This window comes from Spermophilus citellus (assembly GCF_964194105.1).
Source record: "Spermophilus citellus genome assembly, chromosome: 4".
Lineage (NCBI taxonomy): Eukaryota > Metazoa > Chordata > Mammalia > Rodentia > Sciuridae > Spermophilus > Spermophilus citellus.
In genome coordinates, this window is record NC_138185.1 from 167,767,529 (window position 1) to 167,788,880 (window position 21,352).

Genomic DNA, 21,352 nt, shown 5'->3' on the forward strand with positions numbered 1-21,352 from the left:
GATCGAACCCAGGCCGCACGCATGCCAGGCGAGCGCGCTACCGCTTGAGCCACATCCCCAGCCCCTTGTTTTCATTCTTAAATGTTTTTATTATTGCATTATACATACTATTGGGAATCATTTTGATATTCATAAATGTATATGACATAATTTGTTTCATTTCAACTTATTTTCTTAGAATTCAGTATTGTACACAAGAAATTATCATCTTTCGTGAAGACTTAGTGAATAAAATGTGTAGAAACTGTGTCCGTTTTCCTAGTAGCAGTTTGGATATTCCTAATCATGTAAGTAAAGAGTACTTTTCTTTATTAAACTATCTTATGTTATATTATACAAAATGTTGGTAAGCCACTTAATAATTTGCCTTTATATGTTGAAGTTTACTTGTGGTTCAAAATAATTTGAATATACTTTTGTCAGTAAGTTAATTTTTGTTAGTCATTATTTCTCAGCTTTCTACTGAATAATTCCCTAATGAGTCAGAGGAGAGCCCAGAATAAGTAGATTTCTTTGAAGCTTTCTGCTTTGCCTTTAAAATTATTAAATTGTGCTACAAAATATATGTACATATTTATCATACTTATTACATATTTCCTATGGTGTGTGCACACCAGAAGGATGAGTAATTTTTAGTCTTGTAGCTTCCAGGTTCCCTGACATGGAGTTGTCAAGGGTTACATGGTTACATGTACCCTCATTTGAGAAGTATGGCAGTAGATTCTACTGAACAGTTTTAAATTTTATTTTATAATATTTAATGTTATGCAAGCTAAATACTGGATCTTGGCTTTATTCAAGCTATGAGATATTTTGGGGTGAAAAGAATTAGTGAGTTTATTATATGGTTATAAGTACACATAAGTGAATAAAATGTGTAGAAACTGTGTCTGTTTTCCTAGTAGCAATTTGGATTAAAATAATCCAGTGTGACTATTTGTGAGAATTGCCATTATGGTATGTGATATCAGATGAAAACTTATATATTTTCCTAAGATTCAGAATAATTACTTAGATTTTATGTTAGTATTTCCCTAAGTTCTTCCCTAATTGTTTCTCAAATTTTCTAGGTCCTTTTGATAATTAGTATTTAATTTATAATTATTTGTGTAGCTATTTTCAGTTTTACAAATGAAATGAATGTTATGTTCTGTTATGTTCTGTTGTAGTTTATAAAGACTATCCTGTCTCAAGGACATCTGACTCCTCTACCTCTTTACATCTGCCCAGTGTATTGGGCATATGATTATACTTTAAGAGTGTATCCTGTGCCTGATCTGCTTGTCATTGCAGATAAATACGATCCTTTCACCGTGACCAATACTGAATGCCTCTGCATTAACCCTGTAAGCATGGAGTTAACATTATATAGTCATTATTTAACAAGATTAGAGCACATTTCTATAAATTTAGTATATTTAATTATTACTGGAGTAAAAATATACTATTAATGAAGCATTGAATTAATTTGATATACACAAAATTCTTTAACTTTAAGTACAGGATGTGAGTATGAAGTGATGATATTTAAAAAAATATCATACCCAAACGTAAGTCCAAATGAATATTTTTGCCTTCAAAGTAACTTACTTCTTTTCTGGGAATTGTTTTTAGAACCTGTATCTTTTTTTTTTTTTTTTTAATATCTTTATTTATTTATTTTTATGTGGTGCTGAGGATGGAACCCAGGGCCTCACACATGCTAGGCGAGCACTCTACCACTGAGCCACAACCCCAGCCCTAGAGCCTGTATCTTATTCCCTTTAGCCATATTATATTAATGGTTCTTTTTTTTGGTACCGGGATTGAACCCAGGGGCACTTAACCACTGAGGTGCCCCAGCCTTTATTATTATTATTTTTTTGGTAATTAAAATTTTTTTTTTTTTTAGTTGCAGTTGGACACAATACCTTTATTTTATTTATTTATTTTTATTTGGTGCTGAGGATAGAACTCAGTGCCTCGCATGCACTAGGTGAGCGCTCTACTGCTGAGCCATAACCCCAGCACCCCTAGCCCTTTTTTGTATTTTATTGAGGCAGGGTCTCACTTAGTTGTTAAAAGCCTTGCTAAGTTATGAGGCTGGCTTTGAATTCATAATCTTCCTATCTCAGCCTCCCAAGCCGCTGGAATTACAGAATATTAATGGTTCTTGTCCTTTGAGGAGAATTGTGATTTTTGGGAAATTGTCCAAGTGTCAAAAGCCCAAGCCTGATAAATGAAATTTAATTGAGATACATTCTGTTTAATTTTTATGTAGAACTTTTCAAATTAGTTCACAATGTTGAAGTTGTTTGTTAAGCAAATAATTATCTTTATTAGTGATTTTTCAGTCTGCATGCTTCCTTGATTCTTATGACTTTTAGATTTTAATACTTTTGTTTAATAATCAATTCTAGAAATATTTTGCCTTACTATTGGATACTACTTTCGTCAGATACACATTTTTATTTACAACAGAAAAGGCACACATTTTATATAGTTTCCTCCATGAGAGAGCTTCTAAATTTGACACTTTTGATATGTTGGTCCAAATAATGCTTTGTCATGAGGGCTGTTCTGTGCATTGTAGGATGTTTAGCAGCATCTTTACCTCTAGCCACTAGATGCCAGTAGCATCCCCCACTTGTGACAATCATAAATGTCTCTAGACATTTTCCAAAATGTTTCCTGAGGTTCAGAATCATCCCTGGTTGAAAATTGCTGTTCTAAGGATGAACACAGATAACTAATTTGGCAGCCTTACTTAAAATTTGTAACCTAATTTTTGTATAATTTTATTCACAGATATCTTTCATAACAAGGCTATTTCCTTATTTAAAGTTAACTTTTCCAGTGGCTGGGGGGGCTAAGGAAGGAGGATTGCATGTTCAAAGCTAGCCTTAGCAGCAAGGTCCTAAGCAATTTAACAATATGCTGTCTCAAAATAAAATAAAGTAAAAAGAAAAAAAAAATAGGCTGAGAATATGGCTCAGTGGTTGAGCCCCTCTGGGTTCAATTCTTGGTACCAAAAAAAAAAAAAAAAAGGCAGGGAGGTGAATGGTGAATTCTTATAGTTAATGTACCTTGTATCTGTGAGTGAGTGTATGACTATCTCCCACACCATCATCACAACTTGCTTTTGACACTGATTCATCTCCTCTTGATACTTAATTCACATTAATGAATCCTTGCCATGGGCCACACATTGATTTAGGGGTGGGGATACAGACACTGAAAAGGCAGAGCCGCTGCTGAGTAACCTTAAGAGTTTCATAGTAGGGAGTTATATTTGTGATTGCTGTTCAGTTGCCTTGGGGGCACACCAGATTTTCATTGTGGAGAGAGGCAGGGAAGACTTCTTGAATATATGAGTGTCCCAGATGCATATTTAACATCACACAGTATCATTTATTTCTTAAACCAAGTAGTCACTCCTAAGCACTCCCAGTCTTGCTTTAGCATAAGACTGCCTAGTCAACTTGAAAGACTTGCTTTAAGTAGAGATATAGTAACAACCTTCTCTCCACAAAGATGCTAAAATCTGTCTCATTGTTTTATAATCACATCTTGTAACTTTCATGAAAAAGAATTTGCTTAAAAAAATAGGGATTATTTTATAAAATTTGATTAGTTACTTACAGGCATTTTTCTTCCCCTAAGGGCTCTTTTCCAAGAAGTGGATTTTCATTCAAAGTTTTTTACCCTTCCAACAAAACAGTAGAAGACAGGTAAGTGTACTCAAAAAAAAAAAATAAATAAATAAATAAACCACACACACCAAGGTGCTTTCTCTGTTACATTGCTAGCAACCACATGTTCTATAAGTGTGCTGAGATTTTTAAGTGCTGACAGTTGGCCCATTGGAAATGTTCTAGGCTGAACTTACTGTGGTCACGCTGGTGGCACCAAAGTCAGTGTACCTGGGTAGGATGTTTGTATTGAGATAGATCAAGAACTGTTTGCTAAGTGCAACCTTAAGCCAACTGTGGAAGTGAGCTAGTTCTTGTAGGCCAACTTCCAAGGATGCTCTTCTTGTAGAGGTCAGCCCTGACCTCTGCATGGTTGATTCTTAAAGCCTTATCAGCTTAAATTGAAAGCAAATAAATAGTGAGGAGCTGGGTGTGAGTGTTGTGATGGTGAGGGCTGAAGTTGAAAGAAGGTGTTGGGAAAGAAGAAAGAATCATCATCATCTGGTGAGTAGTGATTTAATCATCCGTATCAGAATCCTCTTGGGTCCTTGTTGAAAATGTTAAATTCTAGCCAGCTGCAGTGGCACATGCATGTCATCCCAGCTACTTGGGAGGCTGAGGCAGGAGGATCACAAGTTCAAGGCCAGCCCAGCCTCAGCAATTTAGAGAGACTCTGTTCCCAAATAAAAATTAAGGACTGGGGGTAGTTCAGTAGTAGAGTGCCCTGAATTCAGTGGTGGTGGTGGTGGTGGGGTAGTTGAAAAATCTTTCTCCAAACTTATCAAATGGCTCTCTAGTTATAGGTCCTAAGAATATGCATTTCTAACAGTTTCTCTTGGATTCAGGCATCCTAATGTGTGATTTCTCAGGTAACTATTTTGGTAAAGTTTGCTTTAAAGTTCACATATACATCTTCTGTTTAAGAACAAGTGACTAAATTGTCCTCTAGGTTCTTTTCACAAAGTATAACCTTGAACATACAGCCCAACTGTGGCTTTTTTTTTTTTTTTGTAATTAACAAATTATTAAAATAAAAATGAATACAATACCTTTATTTTATTTGTTTATTTTTATGTGGTGCTGAGGATCGAACCCAGGGCCTTGCACGTGCTAGATGAGCGCTCTACTGCTGAGCACAACCCCAGACCTTTATGTAGTTCTTAAAAATAATTTATGCAGGGCTGGGGGTTGTGACTCAGCAGTAGAGTGCTCGCCTAGCATGTGCAATGGTGCTGGGTTTGAGCCTCAGCACCACATAATAAAATTTTAAAAATAATAATAATTTATGCATATATTCTTACTGCTTAGTATTCATGAAGGATATTCATTCTATGAAATATTCTCAATTTTGTTCTTGGATTCACCTCTTTGACATGTTTTGTTTTTACTATATTCCTGATAGTGCTTATTAGTTCTTGGAATATAGGCAGACAAATTCTCAAAAGAGCACAGATATTCTAGCCTCTAATTCCATAAGTCTAATATGTGTTTGACTTTACCTAGCCCACATTGTATATGGAAAAAAAGTGATGAAATGCCTTTAGGTTAAGGACATGTGCTCTTCTCCAGTTCTTGTCTATCTATATCTGGCTACCCCTGAGGGCATCTGACTTCCTCACATCAAGATTAAGTCATCGCAGAGGGCTGTCAGTCTGGAGCATATAGTCTGTATTTGTGTGTGTGTGTTTCTGGGAATTGAACCCAGAGCTTTGTGCATGCAAGGGAATCACTAAACCAACTGAGCTACATCCCCAGCCCGCATATTGTCTTACAACAGTTTTTTAGATTGACTTTCACTAAAACTGAGATTTGGTATAAAAATTTTACATGTAAAAAATTTAGTCTGTTATGAAAACCAATACTGGGATCTCAACAGCTCTCAAGACAAATCTGTCTGTCCCAAGCACAATTCTTATTTTAGAAAGACTGTCTTCCTTTGTTTTAACTGTTAGAGAAGCACTAGCCAAATATGCAGCCCATCTCTTTATTTGTAGACGAGTCAGCCCTGGCTTCATATCTTCTTTATATTTTCCCTTTACCTGAAATTCCTCAATTGCTTACTTTTATCTTTATGTCTATCTCTGCAAATCATTTTATATATTTCTTAAAAATGAATTGGGATATAAACAATTACAGCTGGAAATTGATTTATTATGATAGCATAAGACGTTTCAGCTACATTTAATTGCCATGAAGAATTGTTTTCTTTCTATTTGGTTCTTAATACTTTTAAGTACCTGTCATTATTTATTTATTAATTTTTAATTGCTTTTTAAAAAATAAATGACAGTGGAATGCATTACAATTCTTATTACACATATACAGCAGTTTTTCATATCTGGTTGTATAAAGTATATTGACACCAATTCGTGTCTTCATACATGTACTTTGGATAATGATGTCCATTGCATTCCACCATCCTTGCTAACCTCCTGCCCACCTCCCTTCCCCTCCCACCTCTTTGCCCTATCTAGAGTTCATCTATTCCTCCCATGCTTCCCCTCCTTACCCCACTATGAATCAGCCTCCTTATATCAGAGAAAATATTTTTCGGCTTTTTTTTTTTTTTTGGTTTGGCTAACTAACTTCTCAGTGCCATCCATTTAACTGCAAATGCCATGATTTTATTCTCATTTTTTTTTTTTTTTAGAGAGAAAGAGAGAGAATTTTCAATACTTTTATTTTTTGGCGGGCACAACATCATTGTTTTGTATGTGGTGCTGAGGATCGAACCTGGGCCGAACGCATGCCAGGCAAGCGCGCTACCGCTTGAGCCACATCCCCAGCCCCATGATTTTACTCTCTTTTATTGCTGAGTAAAATTCCATCGTGTATATATGCCACATTTTTAATCCATTCATCTACTGAAGGGCATCTAGGTGGGTTCCACAGTTTAGCTATTATGAATTGTGCTGCTGTAAACATTGATGTGGCTGTGTCCCTTTAGTATGCTGTTTTTAAGTCCTTTGGGTATAGACCGAGGAGTGGAATAGCTGGGTCAAATGGTGGTTCCATTCCAAGTTTTCCAAGGAATCTCCACACTGCTTAGGTACAGTCATTTTTTTTTTTTTTTTTTTTTTTTTAGTTGTAGTTGGACACAATATCTTTATTTTGTTTATGTGGTGCTGAGGATTGAACCCAGGACCTTGCACATGGTAGGCGAGCGCTATACCGCTGAGCCACATCCCCAGCCCAGTATAGTCATTCTTAAGTTTCTAGTAAAAGCTGGGCACTGAAGTGCACATCTGTAACCGCAGTGATTTGGGAGACTGAGGCAGAAGGATCTCAAGTTCAGAGCCAGTCAGGGCAACTTAGTGAGACCCTGTCTTAAAATTAAAATTAAATTTTAGGTCTGGGGTTGTGGCTCAGTGGTAGAGCACTTGGCCTAGCATGTGTGAGGCACTGGGTTCAATTCTCAGCACCACATATAAATAAAATAAAGGTTCATCAACAACTAAAAAATTTTTTTAAAAAATTAATTAAATTTTTAAAAAATTTTTTAAAAAGAGAAAGGGCTAGGGATATAGTCGGTGTCAGTGTTTGCCTAGTTAGTACAAATCCCAGTGGGGGGAGAGGGTGGGGATTTCTAGCATAATACTTGATTTATTTGTTGTTGAATTGAAACAGTTGGTTCCTGTATCTTGTCTGGCTTCGGATAATGAAAAGCCTTCACATAAAATTTCCAAACTATAATTTGGTATTGGTAACTTGAAAACTCTTTTGAGTGCTGCATCAAACAAATTGATGTACATTAATTTTTTTAGAGAACTGGAAAAAAAATATCAAGACAGACTGAAATTCTCTGGTCTGTCTGCTTAGTTTCTCCTAAGAAGAGGCCATTTGTTGGAATATTTGTGAAATCACATTGTGGAGTTAATCACAGAATATAGGCAAAGTAGATAAGGTTAGCTCTGTTTCACCAGTATTGGTGATACAGTGGGGGAAATGCACATTCTCACACAGTTGGTCTGAATGAAAACATTTATCAAAATGTGTACTTACTCAGAATTTATTTAAATTTCAAAACCATAGAGGAATTACAGATGTGTATACCAACTGGAAAAGGCCTAGAAGGGCTGGGGTTATAGCTCAGTTGGTAGAGTGCTTGCCTTACATGCACAAGGTCCTGGGTTCGATCTCTAACACCACAAAAAAAAAGAAAAAGGCCTAGAATAGTATACATTATTATATGTATCACTATGTAGTTATGTACCACCATGTACATATTTTTAAAGCACAAACCCATACATACATGCCTGTATATTACTAGACTTTATTTTCCTTTTTATTAGAATACCTTTATAAGGTATACATTTCCTTTTTTTTCTTTTGGTACTGGGGATTGAACTCAGGGGCACTTGACCACTGAGCTACATTCCCAGCCCTATTTTGTATTTTATTTAGAGTCAGGGTCTCACTGAGTTGCTTAGTGCCTTGCTTTTGCTTAGGTTGGCTTTGAACTTGTGATCCTCCTGCTCTAGCCTCTCCAGCTGCTGAGATTACTGGCAAGCACCATCACACCCAGCTATACATTTGCTTCTGAGGAACAGAGATAGGGTTTAAAACAGTAATTTTTTAGTGTTGCCTTCTGAATTTGGAACAGTGTTGATCTATTTTGAAAACTAATTAGCTATAACTAAAAATTAAGAAATGTACAAGAACAGATTTCTAAAATGTTTAATTTCATTTTTTTTTCTATTTTCAGCAAACTTCAAGGCTTTTGAGAGTCTTAAAGACCATATGAAAAAAAAAGCATCAGTTTTCTGCTTGGTTTTATGTCTTAAGTGATTTTGATATTATTATTAAATTATGGTAAACTTTAAAAATATTCTTGAATTTGTATTTTATGAAATTTTGATATTGTTATACCAAATACAGTGGTACATTTGAAAATTTTTATAAGAAAAACACTTCCAGCATTCTTTAAAAAAAAAAAAAATGCTGGGGCTGGGGATGTGGCTCAAGCGGTAGCGCACTTGCCTGGCATGTGTGCGGCCCGGGTTCGATCCTCAGCACCACATACCAACAAAGATGTTGTGACCACCGAGAACTAGAAAATAAATATTAAAAATTCTCTCTCTCTCTCCCTCCTCTCTCACTCTCAAAAAAAAAAAAAAAAATGCTGATTTAAGAGGCCCTGGGTTTGATCCCCTGCACTGCAAAACAACAAAATGTAGATATGTATAAAGATATATTCTAGCTGGTTGAGCTGGTGCATACCTGTAATCCCAGCAATTTGAGAGCTTGAGGCAAGTTCAAAGCCAGGAACTCAAATTTAAAGCCAGCCCCAGCAACTTAGGGAGGCCCTAAGCAATTAGCCAGAAGACCCTGTCTCAAAAAAAAAGGGCAGGTGAGGATGTGGTTCCATGGTAAAGCACCCCTGGGTTCAATCCCTGGTACAAAGAAAAAAAGGCCCTTCTAATTAAGCATGCATTTAAAAACTAAAACTAACGTTAGCTTATCAGTGGAATAAAGGCACTTTTAATTTACCAAAACAAAAAACATCTGAAGTTAATTTTGGTATTAGTCACTATTTTTTTAAAGAGGTTTGTTTATTTATTTATTTATTTTTTAGAGAGAGAGAGAGAGAGAATTTTTAATATTTATTTATTTATTTTTTTTTTTGTTTTTGGCGGACACAACATCTTTGTTGGTATGTGGTGCTGAGGATCGAACCCGGGCCGCAGGCATGCCAGGCGAGCGCGCTACCGCTTGAGCCACATCCCCAGCCCTAGTCACTATTTTTTTTTCCCAACTCTTTTCTGTTATTACCTTGATACCAGTGAGCATACCCAAGAATTACTTGTTAGTGTATTTTAAATCACCTTTGGAACATCAAAATTCTGGACAAGTCTGACCTTAGTAAAGGTATTTTAAAACATAAATACAACATACTATTTAAATGCATCAAATTACAAACTGGTTGTTGGATATAACAGCCTTGAGTTTCTGGCTCCTTCAAAGTTTTATGTGAAATTATGTGTGGGGACAGGCTTGTGTGTATGTGTTGGGTCCATAATTCTCATCGGAGTCTCATTTCGCTGGCCCTCTTCCTTGTCAAATTTCTTAATGTGGTAAGTTTTTTTTTTTTTTTCTGTGCATTTTTTTCCTCTACAGAGATATTTTGGGAATCACTGTCTATATAATAAACTTGCTTTTTTCTTCACTGTGCTGTATTTATTCATTAAATAAGTACCTAACATGTTCTAGGTCCTAGAGAATCCAGTGGAATACCGGAAAGGCAAAGTCCTAGATGTCATCTTGCTTACCTTCAAATAAATAGAGCCAGACCCTAGAAGAAAACACCAACTACAAAACCATGGTGAAGATTAAAAAAAATGTGGGCAACTGTAACTGAATGGCAGTACAGGATGAGGTTAAAGAAGAATCAAGGATTACTTAGGTTTTGGTGTTAAATAGCTAGATTAGTTGCTGAGAGTGGGAGAATAACAGGTTTGAGAGGAGAAAATCAAGTTTTGTTCTGATCATGTTAATTTGAGATGCCTACTGAACATCCAGGTAGAAAAATCTCTTAGGGATCAGTGGTCAGATAGGACTGAAGATGTGTTGGTGTCACTGAAGTTCCATGAGGGCAAATATTTTTGTTTTTATAAACATTTTGTTAAACTTTTAAATTAATATATGAGATACACAAAGTCCCCTATTATCATTGGACACCTCAATGAGTTTTAACAAACTGCACAGCCAATTTAACAAAAAACAAGATTGAAACAGTCCTACCCCAGAAGTTCCCCCTTTTCCCTTCTTGTGACAACACTCCATCCCCCTCAAAAGGGAACTCACTAGATCTTTTTAAAATTTTTTCTGTTAATTTTATTGATTGACATAGTTATGTAGCCTGACTTCTAACAATGAGATTTGTTTAGCCAAATTTTGTCTATTAGATAATGGAGTCAAGCCATCTGTATTATTTTACATTGTTTCAATATATTATGTTAGTGATACTCATCCAAGAGTACTAGTTGCTTGACATCCTTGCAGCACAATGATTTTTTTGTGCCAGTGCCTAGAACAGTGACTTACTTTCCTATGTAGTAGGTGCAATAACTGCATAAATAACCTGTTCAAAGGACTAATCTGAACGTAGATGCCATTTAAAAGCATGAGCCTCAATAAGATCATCTTGGAAGATATGTGACTAGATAAGAGGACTGATAAACAAGCACATTTAGAGAACTGGCAGAAGAGGGACAAGTGAAGGAAAATAGAGAGCTTGGAGTTCTATACACCAAGAGAAAAATGTGTTCCAAACGGGAATAGTAAGCTGCTTTGAATGCTGCTGAGAGATCAAGGCCTAGGTTTGGGAAAGGAAAGGAGTTAGGAATTCTATTTTTGGTCATTTCAAACCTGAGAGACCTAAGGATTACTTGTTCAAATGGAGAACTCAAATTTGAGCAGCTGGATAAAAGGAGTCTATAGAGTTAGAACCGGAAATATAAATTTGGTATTTGTAAGCATACATATATTTGTGGAGCAAGTATAGGTGGAGAAAAAAATAGGGTCCCAGCCTGGGGCATCTCTACTTAGAAACTGAACAGAATAAACTTGCAAAACAGACTATGAAAGCATATAAGGTAGGAGAAAAATCTAGAAAGGGTCTTATCACTGGGGTAATGCCAACATCTGTTGTGTTAAATGTTGCTGAGAATAGAAAAATGATAGGCCAGCTACCAATGAATAAATAACTACCCATCAATAAATATACTTTGAGGCTGGAAGTGTAGCTCAGTGGTAAATCCTATGCTATAGGGATGAGACCCTTGGTTCAATCTCCAGCACCTAAGGGGGAGGAGGGATTTCTACAAGATACTTTACAATGGCCACATAAACTCCCTTGTATATCTCTGCCAAAATCTGTTTGATCAGTTCTTTGTTGAACTATTAGATTCTTCCCAAACTTTTAGAATCATACTATTTTAATAAGTATTGGGGGGCTGGGGATGTGGCTCAAGCGGTAGCGCGCCCTCCTGGAATGCGTGCGGCCCGGGTTCGATCCTCCGCACCACATACAAACAAAGATGTTGTGTCCGCCAATAACTAATAAATAAATAAATATTTAAAAAAAAAATAAGTATTGGGTCAATTATTCCATGGGTATATGGGCTAAAAAAAAAAAAAAAAAAAAAAAAACACTTAAAATTCTACTACCACCCTGAGGAGAACAATAATCATGAAAGCTTTGCCATTTTGATAGGTGACACATGGCATCTTACATTTTGCATTATTTTAAAAATTTTCTTTAGTTGTAGCCGGTCACGATGACACGCACGCCTGTAATCCAAGCACGCCTGTAATCCAAGCGGCTTGGAAGGCTGAGGCAGGAGGATCAAGAGTTCAAAGCCAGCCCTAGCAATTTAGCAAGACCCTGTCTCAAAGAACAAATAACAAAGGGCTAGGGCTGGGGATGTGATCAAGTGCCCCTGAGTTCAATTCCTGTTACCAAAAAAAAAAAAAAAAAAAAAAATGTAAATGGGCATAATATCTTTATTTTATTTACTTTTAAATAAAAGTGGGTGAGAACCTAGTGTCTCACACATACTAGGCAAGTGCTCTACCACTGAACTACAGCTTTACATTTTACATTCATTGGCATATTTGTTTATGAATACCCTGCCCTTATCTTTTGCTCCAAATGAGCTTTTACTGGGTAAACTGTATGGCAGATTATCCAGAAGATAAAAAGGAGGAAAATTAACATTGAAATGTTTTAGTAAATGTAAGTCAGGTTAAAAATCACAGCTTGTGAACACACTGGCTGTGCAACCTTGATCAGGTAACTTCTCATGTCTCTCTTGTTTGTGAAAATTTTAACTTAAAAGTCAACAATGAATGAGATCTTGTACACAATACTGGCAATTATGACAATTTTACCATAGACAGCAGAAGTAAATGCATCATGGCACAAGAGTCTAAAAAAAGGCAAGTAGTTGCTTGTTTTGAAGAAATAATGAGGCCGTTTCTGGCACCTCCAGCTGATTGCTGCTGCTCCTTCCGGGTGTCAGTGGGGGTTACCGTGGCAACCAGCACGCGCTGCTCAAGGCTCAATCCTGCGGCCGTTACCGACCTCAGCCCTTTTGCTCTCCGCGTACCAGAGACTCTGCGGGGCACCCTGCCCAACCAGTCTTGGACTGATCACCCCTGGGGTGAGGGCGAGAAGCTGCGGGGCAGCATGGCCAAAGCGGCAGCCTCCTCGGCGCTGGAGGATTTGGACCTGAGCGGAGAGGAGGTTCAGCGGCTCACCTCCGCCTTCCAGGATCCGGAGTTCCGGCGAATGTTTTCCGCGTACGCCGAGGAGCTCAATGACCCAGAAAACCGGAGGCGCTACGAGGAAGAGATCACCGCACTGGAGCGTGAGCGCGGAGTGGAGGTGCGGTTCGTGCACCCGGAGCCAGGCCACGTGCTGCGTACCAGCCTGGACGGGGCTCTGCGCTGCTTCGTGAATGTATGCAGCAACGAGCTGGTGGGCGCGCCCAGCAGCCGGCCAGGCCCGGGGGACGGCGGTGGCGCGGCGATGGGTAGCCACTGGTCCCTGCCGTACAGCTTGGCGCCTGGCCGAGAGTACGCGGGGCGCAGCGGCACCCGCTACAAGGTTTACGATGTGGTGTTCCACCCAGAAACGCTGGCGCTGGCCCGGCGCAACAAGCGCTTCTGTCAGATGCTGGACGCCACGGCCCTGGAGGCAGTCGAGAAGCAGTTCGGCGTTAAGCTGGACCGCAGGAACGCCAAGACCCTGAAGACTAAATATAAGGGGACCCCAGAGGCTGCCGTGCTGCGCACGCCCCTTCCGGGGAGCGTCCGGGCCCCACCCAACAGGAAGGAGGATCCTCTCTCAGATTTTCCCTATCCCTACCGGTACCCAGCGACAGCCCAGAGCTCCGTCGGCCCGGGGCCCCAGGTTCCCAAACCTGCGCTGGAGACTCAGCAGCCCGCCCCCACCGAGCCCCGCTGCAGCGTGGTGCAGCGCCACCACGTGGACCTTCAGGATTACCGGTGCTCCCGGGACTCGGCCCCGAGCTCGGTGCCGCACGAGCTGGTGGTTACCATCGAGCTACCGCTGCTGCGCTCGGCTGAACAGGCGGCGCTGGAAGTGACGGGAAAGCTGTTGTGTCTTGACTCGAGGAACCCCGACTACCGGCTGCGGTTCTCGCTCCCCTACCCGGTGGACGACAGCCGTGGCAAGGCGCAGTTCAACAAGGCCCGGCGGCAGCTGGTGGTCACACTACCAGTGGCGCCATTCGTGCGCCGCGGGCCCCCTGCGGCGCCGGAAGAGTCGGTGGGCCAGTCCGGAACTGATGGCTTGGCCTGCGCTTCCGCTAGCATGGGGGAAGCGGGCCCCAAGGGATCCAGCCCGGATCCCAACGGGATCCAGGTGGTAGACGCTGGGATCGCCACCCCAGGTGCCCTTGAGGTGGCGTCTCTGTCAGCGCGCGCTGGGGAGGAGAGAGAACTCCAGCCGGAAGAGCGAGGTTTGGGTAGGCACTCGGTGTCGCCGCCAGGCCTAGAGGAGAAGTTGTCCCCAGGAGCTGGGAGCTCACCTGGGGATGGTGGCGTATGCTCCCCTAGTACTTCATCCCTGGCCCTTGACCAGGAGTCTCCTGTAGGAAGAGGGAGTGCGTGCGGAGATATCAGTGTAGAGACACATGAGGACCTGGAGGGCCCGGGTGGCGAGCCTTCTGACCCAGCAATGGGTGGCCCCGACACCGACAGCAGGGAACCTTTGTGTCCTCCCATGCAGTGTAATCAGGATGAAGAATCCTTGACTCTGCTAATTCAAGTGCCGCGGATTCAGCCTCAAAGTCTTCAGTGGAATCTGAACCCCCTCTGGTACAAACTGTGCTTCTCCACACAAGACTCGGTTTATTCCTTCTTCTTGCAGTTTGCTCCAGAAAATAAATTAAGTGCCAAAGAACCCGAGATTAGCGTTTCTTCAAACAATGCAGTGATAGTACTGGCCAAATCTCCAGAGAGCCATGGACGTTGGCGAGAGTGGTACTATGGTTTGAACAAAGATTCTTTGGAGGTAACAGTTCTTTCTAGAGTCTTAATGTTTGAAATATTCCATCTCTCTTCTAAAATTTACTGTTACAGGCTCCCTCTCAATTTATCCTAAACAAAGCATTTTCTACAGCTTTTCACGTTATGCTGGTACTTGTTAAACGTATTTTCAGGAAGGTTTACACGTATCCTCCCTGATGGATGGGTTTCAAATCCTCAAAGTTGTTGGTAATAAAGTTGTTTTCTTGGGCTCCATTGACTCCGAAAGAGACCGAACAGATTTTCAGTGATTCCTGGACCTCTAAAATTAAATACAAAAAGTTGAGAGTAATGTCTCTTGGAGAAAAGGACTAACTTTAGTCTCAAAGGGTTTGTGACCCAAATAAGTTTAAGAAGCACTCCAAAGTGGCAAATCACTTTTTCCAAGCTTAGAAAGTGAGTAATAATAAATCTGTTTCTGAGAAGAGAAGTAACTCGGCAAGTGCCACATAGTTCTTAGGTGAGAAAGCAAACTCAGATGTTGGATTAATCTAAATCCCAGACAATTTTCTCTATAGGGTGCTCTTAGTAATTTTAGTCACTGATTTTGGTGAGGTGGACCTCTGGTGGGTGCTATATTGTGTTCAAAGTTTCTCTTTGCGTTTGTTTTAATCATCTTTAGGACCCTATTAGTATTTGGCACAATGGCTGGCATTTAATGAAGTGTAAATAGTATTTGTTGAGCTGAATAGCACAGAACACTAGAACTGGACTGAGCATTATCTAGTTTACTGAGGATAAATTTTGATGAGTAACTTATGTCCTGTTGTAGTTCTGCTATGCTTTTTAGGTTATTAAGTTCTTGAATTTCACATTTAATACTCCACTGTTACAAAAATATTGAAAAGAATACTTAAAATTCTAAAGATTCTTTAACCTCAAATGAGCAATTGGTGATTTTGATTAAGGTTTGTATCAAGAGTCAAGTTTTCAGAAACACTAATTGCACAGCTTGTATATTAAATATTAAGCTTTTGACCTTGGCCTTTAACCTGTCAGAAATTTTCACTTCTTCCTATTGTTTTTCTGTAAATCTGCTAATAAGTTAGCTCTGTATTTTATGAGTTGGGTATCTGAGCAGTGGTTAACTTGAAGCCCTCCAAAAATGGTAAAATAAATAGTTGAGGAAGATATTTTATAAGAATATAAAATATGAAATTCAGTATCTGTTTATGTCAGCAGAAGGGGGAAATTTAGGAAAGGGCAGTGGTTTTCCTGTAATTGTTTTATCAAATAAAAATAACTCGATGTGGGAAGAAATTTATGGACAAGCAGTTAAAAGAATATTCAAGAATATGTTTTAATCTGATTTTCTAGCATGCTAACATTTTAGCGAGGAAACTGAATCAAAATGGAATTATTTCTTTGAAGCTTGAAATAGATTTATTATAATTATTTCCATTAGTCATCATATTTGTTATGATGCTGATGTCCAGTTCTTTTGCTTTGCTTGTTTACAGGACCAGGCTTTAAGTGTTAAAGTACATTAATTTTAAAAATCATGAGTAGTGAGCCATATATAAGGATATTATGTATAATAACCATAATTTAGAAACTTTTGTGCTTCAAGACCAGTATTGTTATTTTACACATATACAAATAACTAAATATGTTTATTTAAATCTTAAATATTCACTGAGAATTTTCCTAGAACTTCAGGGCCAGTGAAATCATCTTTTTAATAAAGTCTATCATTAGAAGTCAAACTTGTGTAGGTATTCTGCATTTTAATCATAACCAGTTCTATTATAAATATCTTCCTTGGGTTATCTAAAAATATTTGGTGCATTTTTTGCAGTGAAGCAAAGACGAATCCCCTTTTCAGAAGCATGAACCTTAGAAGGTGCTGGAGATATAGGTCATTGGTAGAGTACTCACCCACCATGTAGAAGGTCCTGGTTTGGATCCCTAATACTGCAAAAAACAACAACAAACAAAATGAACCTTAGAAATGCTTTTGATGAGGGTACTTCTGTAATCAGTATTATTCTGGATCTTCAAATTATAGCAAGGCAAATTACTCTCACTGTAAAATTTTCTTTCTTTTTTTTTGGAACTGGGGATTGAACTCAGGGGCACTTGACCACTGAGCCATATCCCCAGACCTGTTTTGTATTTAGAGATAGGAACTCACTGAGTTGCTTAGTGCCTCCCTTTTGCTGAGGCTGGCTTTGAACTTTTTGAGCCTCCTATCTTAGCCTCCTGAGCCACTGGGACTACAGGGAAGTGCAACTGCACCCAACCCCGCTCAATGTAAAATTTTGTTTTCAAGGTTCACTTTTTTTTTTCTTTTGGTACCACAGATTAAACCTAGAGGTGCTTAACCACTGAGCTACATCCCTAACCCTTTTAAATTTTTTATTTAGAGACAGGGTATTGTTAAATTGCTTAGGGCCTTGCTAAATTGCTGAGAATGGCTTTGAACTTTCAATCTTTATGCCTCAGCCTCCCACGCTGCTGGGATTACAGATGTGTGCCACTGTGCCCAGTCCAAGGTTCACTTTTGTATAGTATGTGTTCACAGATTTAAATATTGTCTAATATAACCTGGCATGATGGCATACTCCTCTTGTCCCATTGACTCTGAAGGCTGAAGTAGGCCTCAGCAACTTGGCAAGACACTGTCTCAAAATAAAAAACAAAAAGGGCTGGAGATGAAGCTCAGTGGTAAAGTGCCCCGGGTTTAATTGCCAGTAAACACACACACACACACACACACACACACACACACACACACAATATATTAAAAAAAAGAACTTAAAATAAACTGTGTTTATTTTGTAATTATAAAATTTGTTTATAAAAAAAGGTCAGGAAAATTAATTTTATTTGGGACAACAGTGAACTGATTTTATGAGTTAAGTAATTTTAAGTATGGTTAATATGGTTATTCCTCCCACACCTTAACTATAACATTTAACATGAATGTGAACAGATTGCAAAACTAAATTGTAATTTGTAGTGGAGTTTGCATTTATAACTCTAGAAGTGAGGTTATTCTTAAGAAATATTAGGAGGAAAAAAGCATAATGTGTAAGTAGTATTATCTAGTAGGGAAATATACTTCAGATTTAATAAACCTAGAAAAACTACCAAGGCTTTATTCCCCACTTTTCAGGTTTTTTAAAAAATAAATTATACATACACTTTTGGTACAGTGTGTATTGTTTTGTACAGTAGTAAATTTTCTTTTTCAGTATATCCCTTAGAAGTAATGTTAAGATAAACATTTTCAAAAGTGTAACCCTGATATGTGTGAGAATTTTTGTGAGCTGCCTTCCTAAGTATAACTGTCCACTGTGACTTATAAGATGGAATATTTTTTTCCTTTTTCCTTTAGGAAAAGTTGTTTACTAATGAAGAAAATGTTAATGAGTTTCTTGAAGAGGTCCTGTGCTGTACATTCATACAGAAAATGCCCCTGTCCCCACCATTAATTGAAGTTCTTCAGGTTACTGATGAGAAGATTCAAATTCACGCAGAGGTAAGATTATAATGGGCTTTCTAAGAGAAGTGACTGCTGGAAAGGTGGAAGCCTAATAGATGAAATTATTATTCCTTAATCTCATAACTATGAATAAAATGTAGATAATAACTGGGCAGAATGATTGTGCTAAACCTTATTTAATCCCAAAATAATCCTCCAATTAGAATCAAATATTTAGGATGTGTGTTTGCCCAGGGATGAATATAAGTCTTTTTTTCTCCCAAGTTGTGGAGATTATGTCATAGAATTTGTTCATTCTTTCCAGTTGAACCCAGTCTTTTAATATAGGATGCAAAAGTAACTGACACCATTGAGTGATGTGTGAATTGGGGGAAGGGTAACTGATGAATATAGAAATTAAAGAAAACTCAAGAAATTCAACAATTCCCTTATAAGAATGTCTGTTAAAAGGTTTTGTAGGAAATGTTAAAAAAGTTTGGATCATTTTGTTCTGAAGGAGAATACAGTGATTGAAAAGATTTAATCAGAAAGTTAAAGCCAGTTAAAAAAAACTGGCAGTATTTGGAGGATGATGTCAAGGGAGAAACCTAGAAGCATATGTGCAGGTTTGCAAGGGTTATCACAATGAGATAGGGATTTAGGATAAAGAGAAGAGGTATTGAATCTTAAGGGAAACACCCAGAAGCCATTGAGATGCAGAGAAAACAGCTGTAAATCTTAGCCCAGGCCCTTGTAATATGAGGGAAATATGCAAGTGTAGGGCAAACTGGCACAAAAATGTGCAGCTCCACCCTAGCCTCCAGTCCAGCCCCTGATATAGCCTTTCTATAAATATTGGACCTCCAACCCAGGACAGGTCTTCTCACTCTTGAGATAGCCCACATTCTCCCTTTAATGTGTATCTATCTTCCTAAATAAACCTGTCTATACCTTTGGCTTGTGCTGAATTATTTTCTGTCACAAAATTCTTTGCTGCCTTGTATGCCGAGAACCCTGCTGGTCCTGAGTTGAGTTCCCCCTTTCTTCTTGGAACTCCTTGTACCCTTTTCCAGGGACATTTCTTCTCCTTTGGCAGCTACACTATTTTTTTAAAAATCTGATTTTCAGAGCTGGGGATGTAGTTCAGTGATCGAGTGCTTGCCTAGCACATGTGAAGCCCTGAGTTCAATTCCCCTACACACAAAAAGTTTTATTTTCTCCATTGTGGTAGCACACACCTATAATCTCAACTACTTGGGAGGCTGAAGCAATAGGATTGCAAGTTCAAGGCCAGCCTCAGCTATTTAGTGAGACTCTGTCTCAAAATACAAAATAAAAAGGGCTGAGGGTGGCAAAGTGACATTGGTTCAATCCTTAGTAACAGCAACAAATTTCAGGTTACTGCAATTTAATTGCTGTTATTTCAAATAATTATTAATTTTTTGTTTCTTTTGACACAGTTACAAGAATGTGGTAATCCTGATCAGCTTCAAGGAAAGGAAAAAATCAATGAAGAATGTCATCTAACTGAAAAAGAAAATGTAGAACATTTTACCACCTCTACAACTGACTCTGATTCATCTATAGCAGTTAAAGCACTAGAAATAAATACTTGTGGTTCAGTAGCAGGATTTCAACAAGAGTCTCTTGATATTTCTCAAATGCTATCTGGAAAATCAAAGCAACCTGAAGCAAAAATGGAACCTACTTTTATTAAAGAGAAAGGTTCTACTTACTCAAATGAGGACAAAGATAATTTAAAAGAACCGGTAATAACCAAAGAAAAAGAATTGGATGGACATCACAATTTGAACAAAACTATAGTTCACAATATACCTGATTTTGATAGCATAAAAGAAACCAATATGCAAGATGGTACTGTGCAGATTATTAAAGATCATGTGACTCATTGTGCATTCACTTTTCAGAATTCTTTGCTATATGATTTGGATTAATTCTATATTATTCGGAATTTAAATGTTGAGTAAAAAATTTTGGACCTAAAATAATTTCTTTCTGTTAAACATTAAAAAAGGTAGTCAATAAAGAATACAATTAAAATTTGGAATTTTAATTCCAATGGGTAAACTGTAGTTTTGTTGTTGTTTGCCTTTAAATAGTTTTAATTTTGGAGATGTTTTAGAATTCCTCTAGTAGATGTATATTTTTTTTTTCTTTTTGCTTTTTAGATGTATATTTTTTGAAGTAGAGATGTAAAACAGTTTTAATACAATCTGTGTGTGTGTGTGTGTGTGTGCGTGTGTATAGACTTCTGTGTGATTTTTGCTGCTTCTGCTTCCCTTTAAAATTTCAAAATAAATATTCACCAAGTTGTGAATATTCACAACTCTCATTCACTCAAGAATGCAATTAACTAGAAATATGAATCCAAGTATGGGAGTAGAATCCTAAACCTGTTTGTTTTATAAGTCTCACTATAGGGTGTAGTTGCTGAAACAAGAGCTTGCAGGGGGAAAGAACTTACCCATATTGATAATCTAAATAATTACAATACAAATATCTAAATCGAATTTTTAGCATTTTTGTATGAAAACTATATTTTGCTAATATATGTTTCACAAACTACATGAGGTTAGTTTTTAATTATTTTCAAAATTCAGTTTTTAAAAACAATTTCTTACAAGTTAAGTATTAAAACATCTTTTGGTTTTATAGAATAAATTTGAGAATTTAGAACAGTTTAATTTTTAAAAATCTGACAATTTGTTTTGAAAAGAAAAATTATTTTACTTATATTATCACATCAAAACAAAATCTACTCTTTTATAATCAATTTTTTAATAACCCAACTAAAATATGAGGCAAAGGGGAAATCCTAATGTGTTTCTCACAAAAAATTTTAGGAGGGCTGGGGATGTGGCTCAAGCTGTAGCGCGCTTGCCTGGCATGCGTGCATCCCCGGTTCGATCCTCAGCACCACATACAAAGATGTTGTGTCCGCCAAAAACTAAAAAATAAATATTAAAAAAAAAATTCTCTCTTTAAAAAAAAAACTAGGACAGTGGCGCTGGGGTTGTAGCTCAGTGGTACAATGCCTAGCATGCGTGAAGCCCTGAGTTCGATCCTCAGCAACACATAAAGATAAATAAATAAAGATATCCATTAAAAAAAAAAATTAGGATATCATGAAAACAGAGGAAAATACTTGATCTAATCACTAAACACAAGGCCACTGGCT

General features: G+C 38.0%; 3 protein-coding genes across 3 annotated transcripts in view; 2 read left to right on the forward strand and 1 right to left on the reverse strand.

Moving 5' to 3' along the window:
* Nucleotides 1–8,601, forward strand: part of POLE2 (DNA polymerase epsilon 2, accessory subunit) — a 32,534-nt gene extending 23,933 nt beyond the window's left edge. The window contains exons 16-19 of the mRNA XM_081289990.1: nt 179–287; nt 1,170–1,346; nt 3,643–3,710; nt 8,377–8,601. Coding sequence (XP_081146116.1) covers nt 179–287; nt 1,170–1,346; nt 3,643–3,710; nt 8,377–8,395 — 373 coding nt within the window. The 3' untranslated portion in view covers nt 8,396–8,601. The remainder of the gene's footprint in view (nt 1–178; nt 288–1,169; nt 1,347–3,642; nt 3,711–8,376) is intronic.
* A 3,239-nt stretch (nt 8,602–11,840) lies between these two features.
* Nucleotides 11,841–20,233, forward strand: DNAAF2 (dynein axonemal assembly factor 2). Its single transcript, XM_081289350.1, has 3 exons — nt 11,841–14,712; nt 18,067–18,210; nt 19,614–20,233. Exons 1-3 carry the CDS (start codon nt 12,589–12,591, stop codon nt 20,106–20,108), a joined length of 2,763 nt encoding a protein of 920 aa, XP_081145476.1. The 5' UTR covers nt 11,841–12,588; the 3' UTR covers nt 20,109–20,233.
* A 721-nt stretch (nt 20,234–20,954) lies between these two features.
* MGAT2 (alpha-1,6-mannosyl-glycoprotein 2-beta-N-acetylglucosaminyltransferase) overlaps nt 20,955–21,352 on the reverse strand; it is a 4,510-nt gene continuing 4,112 nt past the window's right edge. The window contains exon 1 of the mRNA XM_081289351.1: nt 20,955–21,352. This exon is cut by the window's right edge and continues 4,112 nt beyond it. The gene's annotated coding sequence lies outside the window, so the exon portion shown is untranslated.